At 37.1% G+C, this 17,605-nt stretch overlaps 1 protein-coding gene across 2 annotated transcripts in view; it reads left to right on the top strand.

Moving 5' to 3' along the window:
• LOC127428168 (isoleucine--tRNA ligase, cytoplasmic-like) overlaps positions 1–17,605 on the top strand; it is a 165,134-nt gene that overhangs the window by 14,765 nt on the left and 132,764 nt on the right. For both annotated transcript variants that reach the window (XM_051676316.1, XM_051676317.1), the window contains exons 8-9: positions 12,498–12,585; positions 15,309–15,369. In XM_051676316.1, the coding sequence (XP_051532276.1) occupies positions 12,498–12,585; positions 15,309–15,369 (149 nt within the window). The remainder of the gene's footprint in view (positions 1–12,497; positions 12,586–15,308; positions 15,370–17,605) is intronic.

A 17,605-nucleotide genomic window follows, 5' to 3' on the forward strand; every position in this document is an offset into this window, starting at 1 on the left:
AATTTACTGCCATCTGGTGGTCAAAAAATTAAGCACAACTAGCAATAAAATGTATTATCAATGCGATTTGTATATTTTTTATTTGTTTAACTGAATTGTTTATAAATAAATATGTAATAACCAAGTGAAGGCTCAAAGTCTTCAGATATGAGTTAAGAAGCTCCTGTGTTCTGTTAAAAAGTAAAAACAATGTCTGAGAGTAAATTAATAAGAGTGATTTCCAGACGAATGAAGCCGACACTGTTTATGTTTTTTCCCAAAATGATTGAAGCTCCAATACAGTGCTTCAGTAAATACAGTGCTTCCATAGCACAAAGCGATTTCAGCTGCCGTCAGGCCTTGATTAATGAGATATGTGACGCGCTCTTGCTTCTCTGACATTGCAATACTGAATGACGTCTCTGGAATCATTCTGCAGTGATTTACACTTAAGTCATGATCACGAGAAAACAAGACAGAATAAAAGTGATAAACCATGGACAAAATGGGCTTCCGTAAAAAGGTGCTTCCATAATAATATATTATCTGTTTTCGGTATACATCACGATTATGGAGCAAGGTTCTCTTTCATGATTTCATCTGTTAACATTTTCAATACATTTGGTCAATATTAACAGACATTTTTTATTTAACTGGTGAATATTGACTTGTACTAGTGATAGTTCACTCAGAAGTGAAATTTCCATCATCACTTACTCACCTTCATGCTGTTGCAAACCTGTATGACTTTATTTTTCAGTGGAACTCAAAAGGAGATGTTAGGGTAGATGTAAAAAAAAGTCACATTTTATTTCCTGTATTTTTATTAACATTTATTTTTTAATAATATAAATGATTGTATGCTGAACAGTACGTACAAATAACGTTTAAAATCTAAATGTTACAATATAAATTGCATGTGGTTTTTGTTTGTTTTTCCTTTTAAAATAAATGATAATAAAGAAAAAACAACCACAATCTAAGTGTTGCTTACTGGTAAGAGGTAGAATGTTCTCTTTATTCTACAACCCCAATTCCGAAAAAGTTGGGACAGTATGAAAAATGCTAATTAAAGCAAAATTTATTGTCGGGGTCTTCATTGTCGTATTGTGTGCTTCATTATGCACCACACATTCTCAGTTGGAGATGGTCAGGACTGCAGGCAGGCCAATCTAGCGCCGGCACTCTCTGCTTATTTGGCCAGTATGTGGTTTGAAGTTGTCCTGCTGAAAATGCTGGGATGTCCCTGGAAAAGATGGTGCTGGATGGCAGTATATGCTGCTCCAAAATTTGTATGTATATGTCTGCATTAATGCTACCCTCACAGATATGCGAGTTACCCATGCCATGGACATTGATGCAACCCTAACCCTAACCCTGGCACATGACAGACACTGGCTTTTGGACCTGATGCTGATAACAGCTTGGATGGTCCTTTTCCTCTTTGGCCTGGAGAACATAATGGCTGTGTTTTTCAAAAACTATTTGAAATGTGGACTCATTGCACCAAAAAACATGGTTCCACTGTTCTACTTTCCATCTCAGATGAGGCCGAGCCCAGAGAAGTCAGCAGCGCTTCTGGACAGTGTTGATGTAGGGCTTCTGCTTTGCATAGGAAAGTCTTAACTTACATCTGTGGATGCAGCAGCGAATGGTGTTGACTAACAAAGGTTTACTAAAGTTGTCCCAAGCCCATGTTCATGATATCCATTACAGATGAATGATGTTTTTAAGTCAGTGATGTCTTCAATGGGATCAGAGATCACATGCATTCAGAAATGGTTTTCGTCTTGCCCTTTACGCACCGAGATTTGACCAGATTCCTTGAATCTTTTAACTATATTGTGCACTGTAGAGGGTGAAATGCCCAAAATCCTTCCAATTTGTGTTTGGGGAACATTGTTCTCAAAGTGCTGGATTATTTGCAGAAACATCTGTTGGTAAATTGCCAGGTTTCGAACGATCCTTGCTCTTGAAGGACTAGGCTGTTTTTGGAGGCTCCTTATATACTATGACACGATTGCCTCACCTGTTTAACATATCCTGTTTTCACATCGTCAGATTGTTAGATTGCCCCTGACTCAACTTTTTTGGAGTGTGTTGCAGTCATCTGATTTGAAATTACTGTACATTTAAAAACAAACAAACAATGAAATTCACGAGGTAAAACATCATATAATGTGTAGTTGTAGTGCTTTCAATATAGCAAAGGGTGAATATAATTTACAAATAACCCCTTTTTTGCTTTTATTAGCATTTTTCATACTGTCCCAACTTTTTTGGAATTGGGGTTGTACAAATATTAGGGACTCTATACAGTTGCTGTTCTTATGAAATATTATTTCTTGCATTATGTGTAGGATTTCAGTTACGTTTAATCTTACATTTAAAACTAAATTTGATGTCCAAAACCTATGTTTATCAAATGGAAAATGTATTATAAATAACTGTTGTAATCGATTTGATTGATCGGTCTGTTCTGTGTGCACACTGTCAGTTATCGATTATTATTATTTACAGTGCATAGACATAAGTAAATTTGTAGTTATTTTTTAAATTTGTATCACAACAGTTTATAATTTAATAATTGAAACCTTAAATTGAGCCACGGCATCCCTATATATCGAGTTGTTGTTGTTGTGTCTTTCAGATAAATTAATTTTCTGGTTGCTTAATGAGCAAAAGCGTGGTTGCAATAAATTTGCAACTGCCAAATGTTAGAAAGAAATGTTAATGTTCTTCATTAAAAATTAGACTAATACATCTGCAAATCTGTATTGTGTATCTTTTTCTGACGGACATGATTGAGCCACGAGATGACGGTGCAGGTTGACCAGAAGCGTTTCGGGTCCACCGACACATGCAGATTAAAAGAACAAGCTGTACGCTTGTTTTATAATACATGATAAATTGAGCTGATTTCTTTTTTTTTTAAATAGCAGTTTCCTCGATGTATATTTTATTTTTCAATTTCAAAGCAAAAAAACGTTGTGCTTGGATAGCAAATATTATAACTGGGAGATACAGTGGACTGATACTGATACAGTGCACTTTTTTATCATTATGCTGTAACACACTGATGTAGACAGTAATGTATGCAGTCCTTAAATCAGAATCGCTCCCTTGAAATCTGAACACAAGTGATCGCAGGAGTCTCATTTGAGACGCATATTACGTCCAGGTGTAAACGGTGACGTGTCTTGCTTGAAAACTCGTGATCAGATCACCCGAGATGGATCTTAATACCTGGCGTTAACCTGCCCTTATTTCCCGAGCTCAGTGATAAGCGAATGTCCTTCACCCAGAAGCCTCTCCATCCTCCTCCACCCTGAATCAGTGTGGGAGATGTAGGTTGACAAATCTGAAATCAGGTCACTTTAAAAAGCGTACTCATTGCTCCCATGTAAAAATAGTTATTTGTGCTCTGTTTTTACACGTGCATTGCATTGGATCTCCTCTAAAGGTCCCTGAGTAAAAGCTTGACCCAGTTTATCCTGAGGACGCAGTGTCCTGGAGTGGCCGGCAGGGGGCGCTTTGAGCCTGTGTGTTTCCGCACTGCTGGTTTTGCTGCATGCGACAGACGCACAGAATACCAATGCAGCATCAGAAAACTGTGTGTCAGTGCTGTACATCATCTCTCCCAAATCATTTCACAGCCTGCCCTGGGGAAGTGCCATATTTTATTGATGCACTTGCATTCTCGCACTCTCTTTCTCTCTCTCTCTCTCTCTCTCCTTCCTTTATATCTCTTTATATTCAGAGCTGTTTCAATATTTTTTTACACAAGTTGCTTCAGTCTCTATTAAAATGTTGTTTATCAAGATGCTGCTGCAGAAATACCTAAATGAGTCAGGCAAGACTGAGACGTGTAGATTTGTTTTAAGCTGGGCTGTCCTCAGACAAAAGTTTGTAGCTTCAGTGTGATTTGAAGATGTTTCTGTGTCACTTTAATAATTTTTGGATAAGCAGTTTGCATTTGCACTTTCTTTTAGTCCAAACAGTAAATTCGGTTTCAGTGATATAGTAAGATTTTGATCAATTACAAGTCAAATTGAGTTCTGTCGATTTTAAGATGTTAAAGTCCCATACCTAAATTCCATAATAAAGAATGTTCCTACCATCGAAGCAATGCAAGCTTGGTGTACCGCCTTGATCCGAGTGTGATTGCCGTGTTCATATATGCCTATATGAACCGAATCAAGAGAGAAAATGCACCAGGTTCTGAAACAAATGGTCCAAATGAGACTGGTGTGCGATTCATGGGGTAACATACCTTGTGAAAGTGCTTGATTGTGTATTTATCCATTCGAGGCTTGCCATACAACAAGTATGTCCATATGCAGTTAGTGAAGAAATTTCATCAGAGATTATTTATGTTCAATAAAAACAGACTGTTGTGGCTCTGCTTCCTGATGTCATTTTAGTGTAGGAAAAAAAGACAAGAAAAACGCTTGGTGACAGAATCACTTTGGATTGCAATCAGGGTTTGTGCTGATATGCAGCTGAGTGTGATGAAAATGTTCAGATCAGATTGATGTCTTGACAGTTCTTCAGAAGAAGCTCATTTGTCACTTGATGAGAACACAAGTCCCCGCCTCGACAACAGAATGTTTTTTTCTGACAGTTTTGATGTGCTTTACCATTGCCCCGACGGTTAAGTGATTAATGACCTCCTGTTGAGAGATGCTAATGCACACTTTGTCTCCCTCCGCCTGGCTGGTGATTATGTTAATAAAGCTCACACCTGGGGGCCTGGGTAGCTCAGCGAGTAAAGATGCTGACTACCACCCCTGGAGTCAAGAGTTCGCATGCAGGGCCTGCTGAGTCACTCCAGCCAGGTCTCCTAAGCGACCAAATTGGCCTGGTTGCTAGGGAGGGTACAGTTACATGGGGTAACATCTTCAGGTCGCTATAATGTGTGGTTCTCGCTCTCGGTGGGGCGTGTGGTGAGTTGTGCGTGGATGCCGCGGAGGATAGCGTGAAGCCTCCACACGCGCTACATCTAACACGCTCAACAAGCCACGTGATAAGGTGTGCGGATTGACGGTCTCTGACGCGGAGGCAACTGAGATTTGTCCTCTGCCACCCAGATTGAGGCAAGTCACTACGCCACCATGAGGACTTAGGGCGCATTGGGAATTGGGCATTCCAAAATTGGGGAGAAAAAAATGGAGAAATAAAAATAAAATAAAGCTCACCTGAAAATCACTGAAAGAATTGGGTAGTGTGGGACTGGATTTTAAGGCAGACTCCCATTGAGTTCAGTGGAGCAAAGGATCGATGTTCATTGGACAAGAGCCTCTAAACACGTCATTTTGGGTCCCACCCAGACACCGTGTGTCTCTGGCAGTCTACGGGAGCTTCATGAGCGCTATTTGCATAAGAGAAATATTCTGATTGTTGATTGGACAAGGGGATTTCAATCAATATATTTTTATCCCACCTGGAAGCCCAGCTTCTCTATATGATGATTGTTCAAGCTTTCAGACGGGCTGAACCACGTAACAAACGGCCAAACATTGAAATGGTGAAAGTACGTGAGTGACAGCATTTTGAATTAAAAAACAATCGCTGTCTTTCAGTAGGTGCAGAGTGATCGGAAGTGCAAAAGTTGGTTGTGGTTTATTCAACACAATTCATTTAGTGATTATAGTTCTTCACTTATGCAATTGGTATATGTTGTTAATAAAATAGTAAATATAAGGTTCTGTATTTTTGGGATATTATCTTTGTTCAGTAAGGTCACTTAATATTTTTTGAGTTATTTTGTGAGTTGGCAACATAGCTGCTTTCGGGGGCAAAATGGCAGACACTGCTAATGCTGTTGACTTAATTTTGGAGAAATTATTTAATACTCTTACCTATGAGGAGCAAAAAATAAAAATAAATAAAAAAACAATAGGAGACTAGACCAACGCCCTAATGCTATCACAGTAAATGTATATGATGTTATGTAATGAAATGATTTGTATATTAATTATGTATTATATGCATAATTATTTATAAAAAAGTATGCATGAAGACATACTGTAGATCAGTGGTTCTTTTTTTTTTTTTTTTTTGGTTACACCCTCTTTAAAAAAGGGAAAACTTTTTACAGATTGAAAAAAAGTGTCAGCAATATTAGCATGTATAAAGTTTTATTTAAAAAAAAAAAAAAACTGCTGTGAAAAACATTAACTGCATTTAAAAAAAAACTATTTTCTTTTATAATTGGACATTTTTTAATCACTAGACCTACATAAAAACCATTTTAATTATATACATTTTGTCTTATTAAATATCCCAAAATAAACATAAATGTGATAAAGCTTTGCAAGAACAAGTTAACTCAAAATGAAAAAATCTTTCAATACACTCATGTTGTTCCAAACCCATATTTTTTCATACTGGAACACAAGAATGAGGCATGAGAGAGTCACGTGACGCCATGCGAGGAGCGGACGTGAACGGCGAGCTCTGAGCACTTTGCTAGTTTTAATACTATTTGTGTCATAAACCGGTGAGATTTTATTCTTAACTGTTCTAGGAAGACAATATGTCAATAAATTCAAAATCCTTGGGCTCGGGAGACATTAAAAGACACTTATGTGCTCAAGCTGATTCCCCGCAGCGGCAGGCCGAATGCCCCAGACCTGAGATCATCCGATAAAGATCTTGTGTTATGCGAGGCGAGGAGAAAAGGAAGGCTGTCTTGGAAGAACCACAACATTTTCTTGTTCCCAGACTATGCGAATTCAACAAGAGAGAAATGTGAACGATTCAGGGAATGCAAGAAACTCTTACATCAACAGAAGGTCGCTTCTGCTCTGTTGTTTCCGACCAAACTGAGAATAGATACTAAAGTTTTGAGCTGGTTCTGCCTAGCAGCTGGAGTTTGTTTTGTGTAGAATCATTTCTTCGGGACAGCTTGTGAATGAATCTGCTTGTTTTGGGTGCTTATGCTTCCTGTTGGCTGGAGTTGGGTTTGTGGAATATTTCTTGCAGGACATTGGAGTGAGTTTGACTGCCCGAAGAACTGAATGGCCCGTTTTTTTATATATTAATTATTTTTTTGTGCTGGTTCCCCTAGCCTCTGGAGCTTGTTTTGTGGAGGCACACACCTTCCAGACAGTTAAGTGGATGAAGCTACAAGTTTTTTTGTGTGTGCGTGTGTGTGTGTGTGTGTGTGTGTGTGTGTGTTTATTCCACTTGTTGTCTTATTTTATTGATTATATTCTGTTTCTATAAAAATGTTTGTATAGAAACACTGGACTTGAGCAATCCGACGGCAAAGTTGTCACGGGGAATCTCGTAGGCGTACATGGACTGTTTGAGTTTAGAGGGATGGACGCCAGTTGGCGCTGTCGTGTGCGGGGTTAATGCGCACGTTTTTCTTTTTTCTATTTGTTTTGTTCTGGGGAAAGTTCGGGGGTTGATTGTTGCACCAATGTGGAATATGGTCTTTATAATTTTATTTTTGACACAATCTTTTTTTTCTTATGTCAAAATGTCAGATGTTAATATGAATGGATTGTCTCTCTCCACGTGGAATGTGAATGGGTTGGGGCATCCCTTAAAAAGAAGGAAGGTTATTTCTTAAACGTAAGAAATATGATATAGTGTTTCTTCAAGAAACGCATCTGTCCCAGCAGGAAGCTGAAAACTTTGGGAAGATATGGGGTGGACATGTTTTCTTTAGTGCTGGCTCAAGTAAGAGCAGGGGAGTTATTACATTGATAAGTAAACATCTACAATTCAAATGTCTCAAACAAATTAAAGATAAATTAGGAAGAGTCATTATTGTTTTAGCAGACATTCAGGGGCAAAGGTTGATTTTGGCTAATATTTACGCACCTAACGTTAATGATCAGAGCTTTTTTATAGATCTTGAAGGGATGTTGCAAGCCGCTGGCACCCCTCATGATATGATACTGGGAGGAGACTTTAATCTTTTGATGGACTCAGTCCTTGATCATAGTGAAGCAAAAGTGTGTAAGCCCCCAAGAGCAACATTGATGTTTCACAGGATGTGTAAAAATCTTGGTCTTGCAGATATTTGGAGGCTTTTGAACCCATCTGGTAGGGACTATACATTTTCTTCGTCAGTCCATAAGATTTATTCTAGAATAGATTATTATATATATATATATATATATATATATATCTAAGTCCCTCATTTCATCTGTTTTTGATTGCTCAATTGGAAACATCTTTGTCTCAGATCACAACCTGGTGAGTTTAGAGGTGTTGCCACATATGGAGAAAAATAAATCATATAGTTGGTGCTTTAATGTACCCTTTTGCAAAATCCTGAATTCCAACAAATGTTAAAGGCTGAAATCAATGTTTACATGGAGACCAACTGTTCCTCAGTATCCTCTATGGGTGTGGCTTGGGAGGCACTTAAGGTGGTTCTTAGGGGCCGAATCATACATTATGCCTCATTCATCAAAAAATCCAAAGCACAAAAACTCATGGATTTGGAAGGGAATATTAAAAGTGCAGAGCTGAAGCGCCAAATGTCATCTGATGGCTTCAGAGAATTGACCCGATTGAAATACAGATATAATACTATTTTGTCACAGGGTGGAGTTTTAGCTATTCAGGGCAAGACAGTCATACTTCGTGTCGGGGGACAAAGTAGGGAAGATTTTGGCTAGATACATAAAGCAGAGAGAGTCTTTTTCTACCATTCCCTCAGTGAAATATGCTGGTGATGAAATATTTACCTCAGCCTTTGATATTAATAATGCTTTTAAAGAATTCTAACTTGATCTCTATAGTTCCACGTCTTCGTCTGCTGATGAAGATATTACAAACTTTGTGGAACCATTAGAACTCCCTAAACTGACGACTGAACAAAAAAATTCTCTTGATTCTGAGATAACCTTAGAGGAGCTTGGCGAGGTAATTAAGGCCTTGCCTACAGGCAAGGCTCCAGGGCCAGATGGCTTTGTTGCTGAATGTTTTAGATCTTATGCTACGGAACTAGCTCCACTTTTGTTAGAAGTTTATATGGAATCATCAAAGAATGGGAAGCTTCTGCCAACCATGACACAAGCCCGGATCAGTCTGATTCTTAAAAAGGACAAAGATCCAAGCGAGTGTAAGAGTTACCATCCAATTTCCCTGATTCAGCTAGACTTAAAAATTTTGTCAAAAATCCTGGCTAACCCACTAAGTAAAGTTATGACATCTCTTATACATATAGATCAGGTGGGGTTTATTTGGGGTCAAGCTCTTCTGATAACATTTAGGCGTTTCCTCAATATCATGTGGTCAGTGGCGAATGATCAGACTCCAGTTGCTGCCATCTCACTAGACACCATTTGATATGGTAGAATGGGATTATCTTTTTAAGATTTTGGAAATGTATGGGTTCGGGAACACTTTTATTGAATGGATTAAGTTACTTTATAGACATCCGGTAGTGGCGGTACAAACAAATGGATTAATTTCAGATTATTTTACTCTGGATAGAGGCACCCGGCAGGGTTGCCCTCTTTCCCCATTATTGTTCTGTCTTGCCCTGGAGCCATTAGCAGCTGCGGTAAGAAAGGAGGATGATTTTCCATGGGTGGTGGTGGGAGGTATGGCACATAAGCTTTTGCTTTACACAGATGATATTTTATTATTCGACTCTGACCCCATTAGATCTATGCCTTGCCTTCACAGAATTATTAATACCTTTTCTAAGTTCTCAAGATACAGGGTCAATTGGTCTAAATCCGATGCTTTGGCTCTGACAGCGTACTGCCCAGTAATGGCCTTCCAGCCGGGTGCCTTCCAGTGGCCCAAACAAGGCATTAAATATTTGGGTATTTTATTCCCAGCAAATTTGTCTGATTTAGTTAGAGTTAATTTTGACCTTTAATAAAAAGTTTTTTGAGCGATGTGAGCAGGTGGGCTTCATTACATTTATCTATGTAATGGAAGGTTAATGTTATTAAAATGAATTGTATTCCAAAATTCAACTACCTGCTACAGTCTCTTCCTGTAGATGTCCCTCTTTCTTATTTCAAGCAATTTTATAGAATAGCGAAATCCTTCATATGGAATGGAAAGCGTCCTAGATTACATTTCAAGAAGTTGCATAGGCCGATCGACAAAGGTGGGCTAGGCTTACCCAAGATTTTGTTTTATTGTTATGCATTCAGTCTTAGACATTTGGCTCATTGGTCGCGTCCACCTGAGAGAGCCCCTCCCTGGTTTTGTATTGAACGGGAAATACTTGCCCCTATTTCGACATTGCAAAGCCTTTCTATCAAACTAATCGGAGAAGTTACACCCCGTTATCTCGCATTTCCACTCAGTATGGACAAAAGTGTCCAGAATGTTTAATTCGGAGATTTATTTAAATGTTGTCTCAAGCATATGGCTGAAAGTCCCCTTTCTGCTGGTCAGAGTGGATTGTGAGGGGGGTTACTACGCTCAGTGACCTATATGAGAGCGGAATGTTGAGATCTTTTGAAGATTTGGTTCAACATTTTGGGATTCCTAGATCTCACTTTTTTAGGTATTTACAGCTGAGCCACCTTCTCTGTACTATTGTTGGGAGTAGCATACACCCCCCTAAAGTGGCAGATACTCTGGGAGTGGTGATTACTGCTTTTGGAAAAGGTCATGAGGCATCAGTGTATTACTCTCTGCTAATTCAGTGTCTGGGGGATGGAGCTTTAACTTCCATCATGAGATTATGGGAGAAAGATTCAAACCTGGTATTGGTGGAAGGAGTGTGGGCTAGGATCTAGAGATGCAGGTCTGCATCTACAGATGCAAGGGTACGCCTTATGCAATTCAAGAATCTACATTGATTCTATTGGACCCCCTCTAGATTGTATAGGCTCGGTCTTAAAAACACACCCACCTGCTGGCGATGCCAGTTGGAGGATGGAGACACGGCCCATGTTTTTTTGAGATCCAGGGGTTTTGGATGAAGGCTCAGAGTTTTGTGTGTGAGGTGTTGGGCACTGTGTCCAGGTGTAAGTAGGAGAATTGGTGCTGTTTTGAATGCAAAAGTTTTCGCACCAAATATTGATTTAGCTCTTTTTCTGTTTACTGGACTTTGTATGATGTTAATTGAATAATGAAAACTATTTTTGTCATAATTTTTTTATATGAAATCCTCACTTTGAAAGTTTTTCACAAGTGCCTAAAACTTTTGCACAGCACTGTGTGTGTGTGTGTGTGTGGTGTGTGGGTGTGGGTGTATAATATATATATATGCAAAATAAGATATATTTTTATTATATTTATATTTATTACTTTATATTAATAGTAAAATAGTAGAATATTTCTGTCCTAATTTCTTCACTCATTTTTTTTTTTCTAATGCTCTGATTAAACCCACGAGCCCTTTTTTCTCATGAAGAAAACCTTTGAGATTTGGTTTCATAATTTTGTAATTCCACAGAAATAGAGTAAGCGTGTGTCTCCCCTGTGTCACTGTGTGTCACTAACACTAACAAAATGTGACTGGAATTTGAAGTGCACAATAACCGTGATCTGATGATTATTTAATAATCACGACAGGTCTAATTGTGACTGTCAAGTGCCAAAAAGCACAGACAAACAAAAATATTTGTCAATATCCACTGAAAATCATTGTGCTGTGCAATGCACACTCAACTCCATATAAGAAAGATAAGAAATCAATTTGAAACTTGATTGGTTCTTGCATGTATTGTCATTGAGGCAGAGTTATATGTGCCAGAGCTAATGAGATTTGAACTGCAATTATTTAATTGCAACAATTATTCAGCCTTTGGCCATTGTGTCACGTCTCAGTTTTTTCAGTGTCTCACCCTGCAAGTGTCACCTTTTATTTTGATCCACTGTAAATCACAGAAATACATGTGGATATTTTAATTTCAACATCTGGAAGAAATGTTGCATTTTTTTAAATAAATGCAAGGGTGCAAATACAACGACTGTGTGTTGTACTCCTTTATGCTGATTTTTTGCAGCTTTTTTCTGCTCTTGGCTGTGCAGTTATTCTCTATTTTTATCTTTTATTTCACATAAAGCATTGACCCTAATGAGCTGTAGTAGCTTTGGCTGAGTGCTCTCTCTGTTCAGTAGAGCAGGTCTTTTGCATGAAGCATAATTTGACGCAAACCTAATTAAGGCTGTGACGGATAAATATTCTGTCCATTCAATGGGTTGTGTTGTTCTGTAGCTTGTTGTTGATTATTCAGCTGATGAAACATTGAAAACGCCTTTCCAAAAACTTTACAGTGGACAAAAAAACTCTGGAAAACATGGATTATGAAAAGTAGACCCAAGACCTTCTACAGCACCATCAGCTGAAAGAATTCTGTGTAAATATCCATGGTCAAATTTAGTTTAATATAATTTGACTTGCAGAAGAATGTGGTTGTTTGATGCAAAGTATCCTCCCACAATGTTTACTGTTAGAAGCTTTATGTGAGGCAGTCCTGAAACCCTGACCTGATCCCGTTTGGGTCTGTTGATCATGTGAATTTACTTTGATGCTAGAGTATGATAATCTTTGCCTTCTCCTGTCTCTCGTTCAGATAACAGCTCAGAGAAGATCTACATCATGATGGAGGCCAGACTGATCGCGCTCTTCAAATCTGACAGTGAATACACCATCCTGGACAAGTGAGTGCATAGGATGCAAAGTTTATTTTCAAAAGCAAGTGATGACATCACATCCTCTTGGCCGTAGGCCCACCTAACATGGTTTTATTTTCTCAGTCCTTCCTTTAATGAAGGTTTGCTACCCCTTGAATACTGATCAAATTTGTTTGGTCAACCATAATCACAAGTGTGGTTCAATATAACTGAAAAGTGTCCATTTAACTATGAAATTACTGTCAAGAAATATGGTCTTTTTTTTTATTTTTTTATTTTTATTAATGGAGGTTATTGGTCAATGACGAGCAGTTGCCTGTTGATCAAGGTCTCATGTTGCAAAACATTTAAGGTTGTAACAATTTTTATAGTTTTGGCCATTGTAGATGGATACGAAGGCGGCTGATATTATACATTTATTCAATTTAGTATGTTTTTAGTTTATGTGTTTCAACTAAATTACACACATTACACCCTATATGTATAGCAGAAAAGATAACTGAATAACTGTTTAGAATGGGACCTTTTCACAGCCTGTGATGACACATTTTTGCTTTATTTAGCAGCGTAAATCTAGCAATTGTTTTATTTTGTATTTTTATTTTGCTGAGCGGCGGCGGAAATGTGCGTACCTTCATAGAAACACTATGTGGTTCTATGAAGCACACTTTACCAAAATTGTGTTTAGAAATATGTATGAAGAGACAAACTATTGTGCAACTAGTAGCCCTATTTATATCTGGAAAAACAAATGCTGATATTTATCGATAATCATCGGGACAATTTTCTGATTATCGATGTGTGAAAAAGGCATCGATCCCAAGCCTAATGGACTACCATTCGCCACTATAGAAGTTTACCCTGTTTAGTACTTAAGAAACTAGAAGAAGAGTTAACCGTCTGATTTGGGAATGAAAATGCCCTCATGTTACCGTATTTTCAATATCGGCAGATTCAGACCAATACGATATTAAAAAATGCTAATATTGTCCGATACCGATATGATCATCATCAATATATTTTACATTGCTAAAAAAAATCCAAACTAAACTACTTGCTATCATACTGTTTCACTAATGGTCTGACTGATCACCTTTTGTTTGACGGTCAGGGTTCCTCTACTAATTTGTGAAAAGAAAAAACATTACTAGATTTAACAGAGTGTGACTTGTAAAACTTCATTAGGGAGGCTGTAATTAATACTATACCAATTGCCTTAAACAACACTAGGGCTCATATGCAGGTATATGATGACTCCACCTTAAATGTTTTAAAAAATGTGGCCAAAATCTGAAGATGAAGTTAAATGCATCATGTTCTCTGATAACTACTATTTTCCTGTGATTAATTATTATACCATATTTTTTTTTACATAGCAATGAAGTGTTGCCAGTGTTGAAGTTTCAGAGTATATCTTGGTGTTGGTTTTGGCAAGTTAAGCTATATATGCATCATTGTGTGTGTGTGTGTGTGTGTGTGTGTGTAAGCCTGTATTTGGGTGAGTAGTGTAGATTGGTTTGGTGTGCAGTGGGCTGATAACAATGCTCTGTGGTATTGCGGGATTAAACTGGAGCTGAACTCCTATTATTGATTAATATCTCTCTGCTTTTAATTAATGTTCCTTGGCTCTTTCTGAAGAGAGGCAATGACAAGAATGAGAATTGTTTTCAGTGCATATCTTGTATGTTATATTAGTTAGAAGGGATGGGAATATTAATGTTATTTAACGATTTGGATTCCTTAAAGGAACATTTTACCCAAAAATGATAAATCTCTCATCATTTGCTCACCCTTACGTTGTCTCAAACTTGTATGGCTTTCTCTTCCATGGAAGACCAACAAAGATATTTTAATGGAGATACAACGTCCGTACAATGTAAGTGAATGGCGACCAAATTTTCAAGCTCCAAAAAGGACATAAAGCCTGGGATGGATTACATTAAAGAGGGTAGCTTTAATTTATTCTGTTGTTGCAGTTTAGATTCAGCAGATTTTGGTGCCAATATCTATTATAATATATATATATATACACACACACTCTACCGGTCAACAGTTTTGAAACACTTACTCATTCTTTGTTATAATTTTTTGTTTCACATTTTAGAATAATAGTTAAGTCATCAAAACTATGGAATAATATAAATGGAACTATGGGAATTATGTTGTGACTAAACAAAATCCAAAATAAATCAAAACTATGTTATATTTTAGTATCTTCAAAGTAGTCACCCGTTGCCTAGAATTTGCAGAAATGTACTCTTGACATTTTCTCAACCAACTTCTTGAGGTATCACCCTGGGATGCTTTTTAAACAGTATTGAAGGAGTTCCCATCTATGTTGGGCACTTATTGGCTGCTTTTCTTTATTATTTGGTCCAAGTCATCAATTTCAAAAACGTATTTTTTTTTTAATTAAATGTTAGATTTATAATGAAATACATTAATATGTTGGCACAGTTATATTTTTGTCTACAAAACTAATTTCAAACATTTAAGCATACGCCTTCAGATCAAAAGATTTTTAAGATCATGAGAAACATTTCAGTCAAGTGTTTCAAAACATTTGACTGGTGTGTGTGTGTGTGTGTGTGTGTGTGTATATATATATATATATATATATATATATATATATATATATATATATATATATATATATATATATAAAATGTTTTTTTTTTTTTAATTTTTTTTCTGTTTTTCTCTAACTCTTGTGTAGTTCAGTGTTGATAAAGTTTGTTTTTGTCTTATAGATTTCCTGGCAAGACCCTGAAGGGGAAAAAATACAAGCCTCTTTTCGAGTACTTCATCAGGGTAAACATTGTTATGCTGTTGCTCATTTGATTTATACTCGCAGACCATTTGATTGATTGAATTCTCAAAGCTTCTTAGGTGACACCAGAGATTCTTAGGTGACACATTTTTTTTTTTAAATGTCACCTTCGATGTTCTCTTTAAGCAGCACACTTTTAATGTTGCTCCTGCACAGACAGAAAAAAACTCAACACAGAAGACTCAAAAATACGTGGAAAAAAATTACAGAAATTTCTTGAATTAGAGCTAGCCTAAATGAATAGCTGTGAGAAATTTTAGCATAAATATGCAGAACTAATTGATTTGCATTATAAGAACTGTATCCTGGAACGGTATAGAGATTTGAAGTTGAAATGGTGCCCACTGAGGTCTGTCTGTTTTTTTTTTTTTTTTTAGAAAACAAGACTATTTTATCTCATTTATTTCATTATTTAAATAAACATATAAGTATTAATTTATTTATATTTTATGAATTTAATTTTGATTAATAAATATACAGTGACTACATTATCCTGCTTAGTACACTGCAACCTACCAAATAAATAAATAAATGCACATGAAATATTGATTTGCATTGAAATTTGTTATGTGAGAAGGAAGAGTCTCTAAAAACAGCAGAATTCCACCTCCGCTTTGTGCAGGACTTCGGTCAGTGTTTGTTATGCGAAAATGACCGTCTGACTGCTCGTTATTCCACTTATTACAAGACTACTAGCCAAATAAATAAATTTACATGCAACATTGATTTAATTTGAAGTTATTTAATAGAGATCGCACTGTGATACAAGTAGTAGGAAAGATGACTCAATACTCGGATGACAGTTGTGACATCACTTAATCCCCGGATGTGGGTTTGTTATCAGGAATGTCAAATTACTAAATGGCGCAATTAACAAATCAGAATCGAGTAATACAGAGAATATATTTTTATATATTTTGGGTGTTATATATTAAATATATATAACACTCAGTGCTCCTGTGTGAAAATATGGTCACCGCCTTAAAGTCAATAACTGGTTGCACCCCCTTAAGCAGCAATAACTGCAACCCATCCCTTTGTATGAGTGATTTACACCACTGTGAAGGAATTTTGGCCCAACTCTGCTTCATCTTCAGTTGATGGACAGATGGCTCAACATTCTCCTGTAGAATTCTCTGATTCAGAGCAGAATTCATAGTTCCTCCAATGGCATCCAGCTCCTGATGCAGCAAAACATCTCTAAACTATCACACTACCACAACAGCGCTTTACTGTTGGTTTGAGGTTCTTTTTATGAAATTAAGTGTTTGGTTTTCGCCAAACATAACGGCAGGCCCATGTCTATTAAAAAGTTCTACTTTTGAGTCATCTATCCATAGGCATAGTTTCAGAATTCTTGATGATCACCAAGGTGCTTCTTCGCAAACATGAGTTGATTTTCTTGGTTTGCAATGGTTTCCGCCCAGCTACCCACCATGGATCCCATTTTTGCCCTTTGTTTTTTTGATGGTAGAGCCATGTACTCTGAGCTTAGCTGAGGTGAAAGAGGCCTGAAGATCTGCAAATCTTGCACTGGGGTTCTTTGTGACTTCCTTGATATTTTTGTGTCTTACTCTTGGAGAGATTTTGGCAGGATGACCACTCCTTGGAAAATTAGCAACTATTCTATGCTTTGAAATAATTTTTTCATATGGGTAATATGGCTCTGTTCTTGGTTCGTTGGAGCCCTAAAGCCTTAGAAATGGCTTTGTAACTTCTTGACTGATAAGACTCAACTTTTATGCGAAGGCATTCAGAAGTTTTCTTCCTTTGATGCCCCTGACTTTACAATCGCTATGAAACAGATTAAAAAAAAAAATGACCTCAAATATGCTTGCAATGTTCTCAGGGCAATTGCTTTTTTAGACCTAAAGATTACATAATTAAAACTTTCAACACCAAAGGAATGAAAGATGCACAAACATTTTGTGTCAGTTTTACCAAAAAACTCTCTCTCTCCATATACTATATACTGTATATACTACCACAATCCACAATTAAATCTGATTGTATACATTGTTAAAAATGCAAATTCAGCAATTCAGACTGGTTGAAAAATCTTTTTCACAGTACAGTATGTGATCGAGTTTTGTATGATGAAACGTGAAATAAAACAGACAATATCAACATATTGACAGTGTCAAAAACGTAAATGCCTGTGTGAAGTTGATGGGAACTGACTTCAAGCTTCCACTAAAAATCACCGTTACACCATTT

This window comes from Myxocyprinus asiaticus, chromosome 37 (assembly GCF_019703515.2).
Source record: "Myxocyprinus asiaticus isolate MX2 ecotype Aquarium Trade chromosome 37, UBuf_Myxa_2, whole genome shotgun sequence".
Lineage (NCBI taxonomy): Eukaryota > Metazoa > Chordata > Actinopteri > Cypriniformes > Catostomidae > Myxocyprinus > Myxocyprinus asiaticus.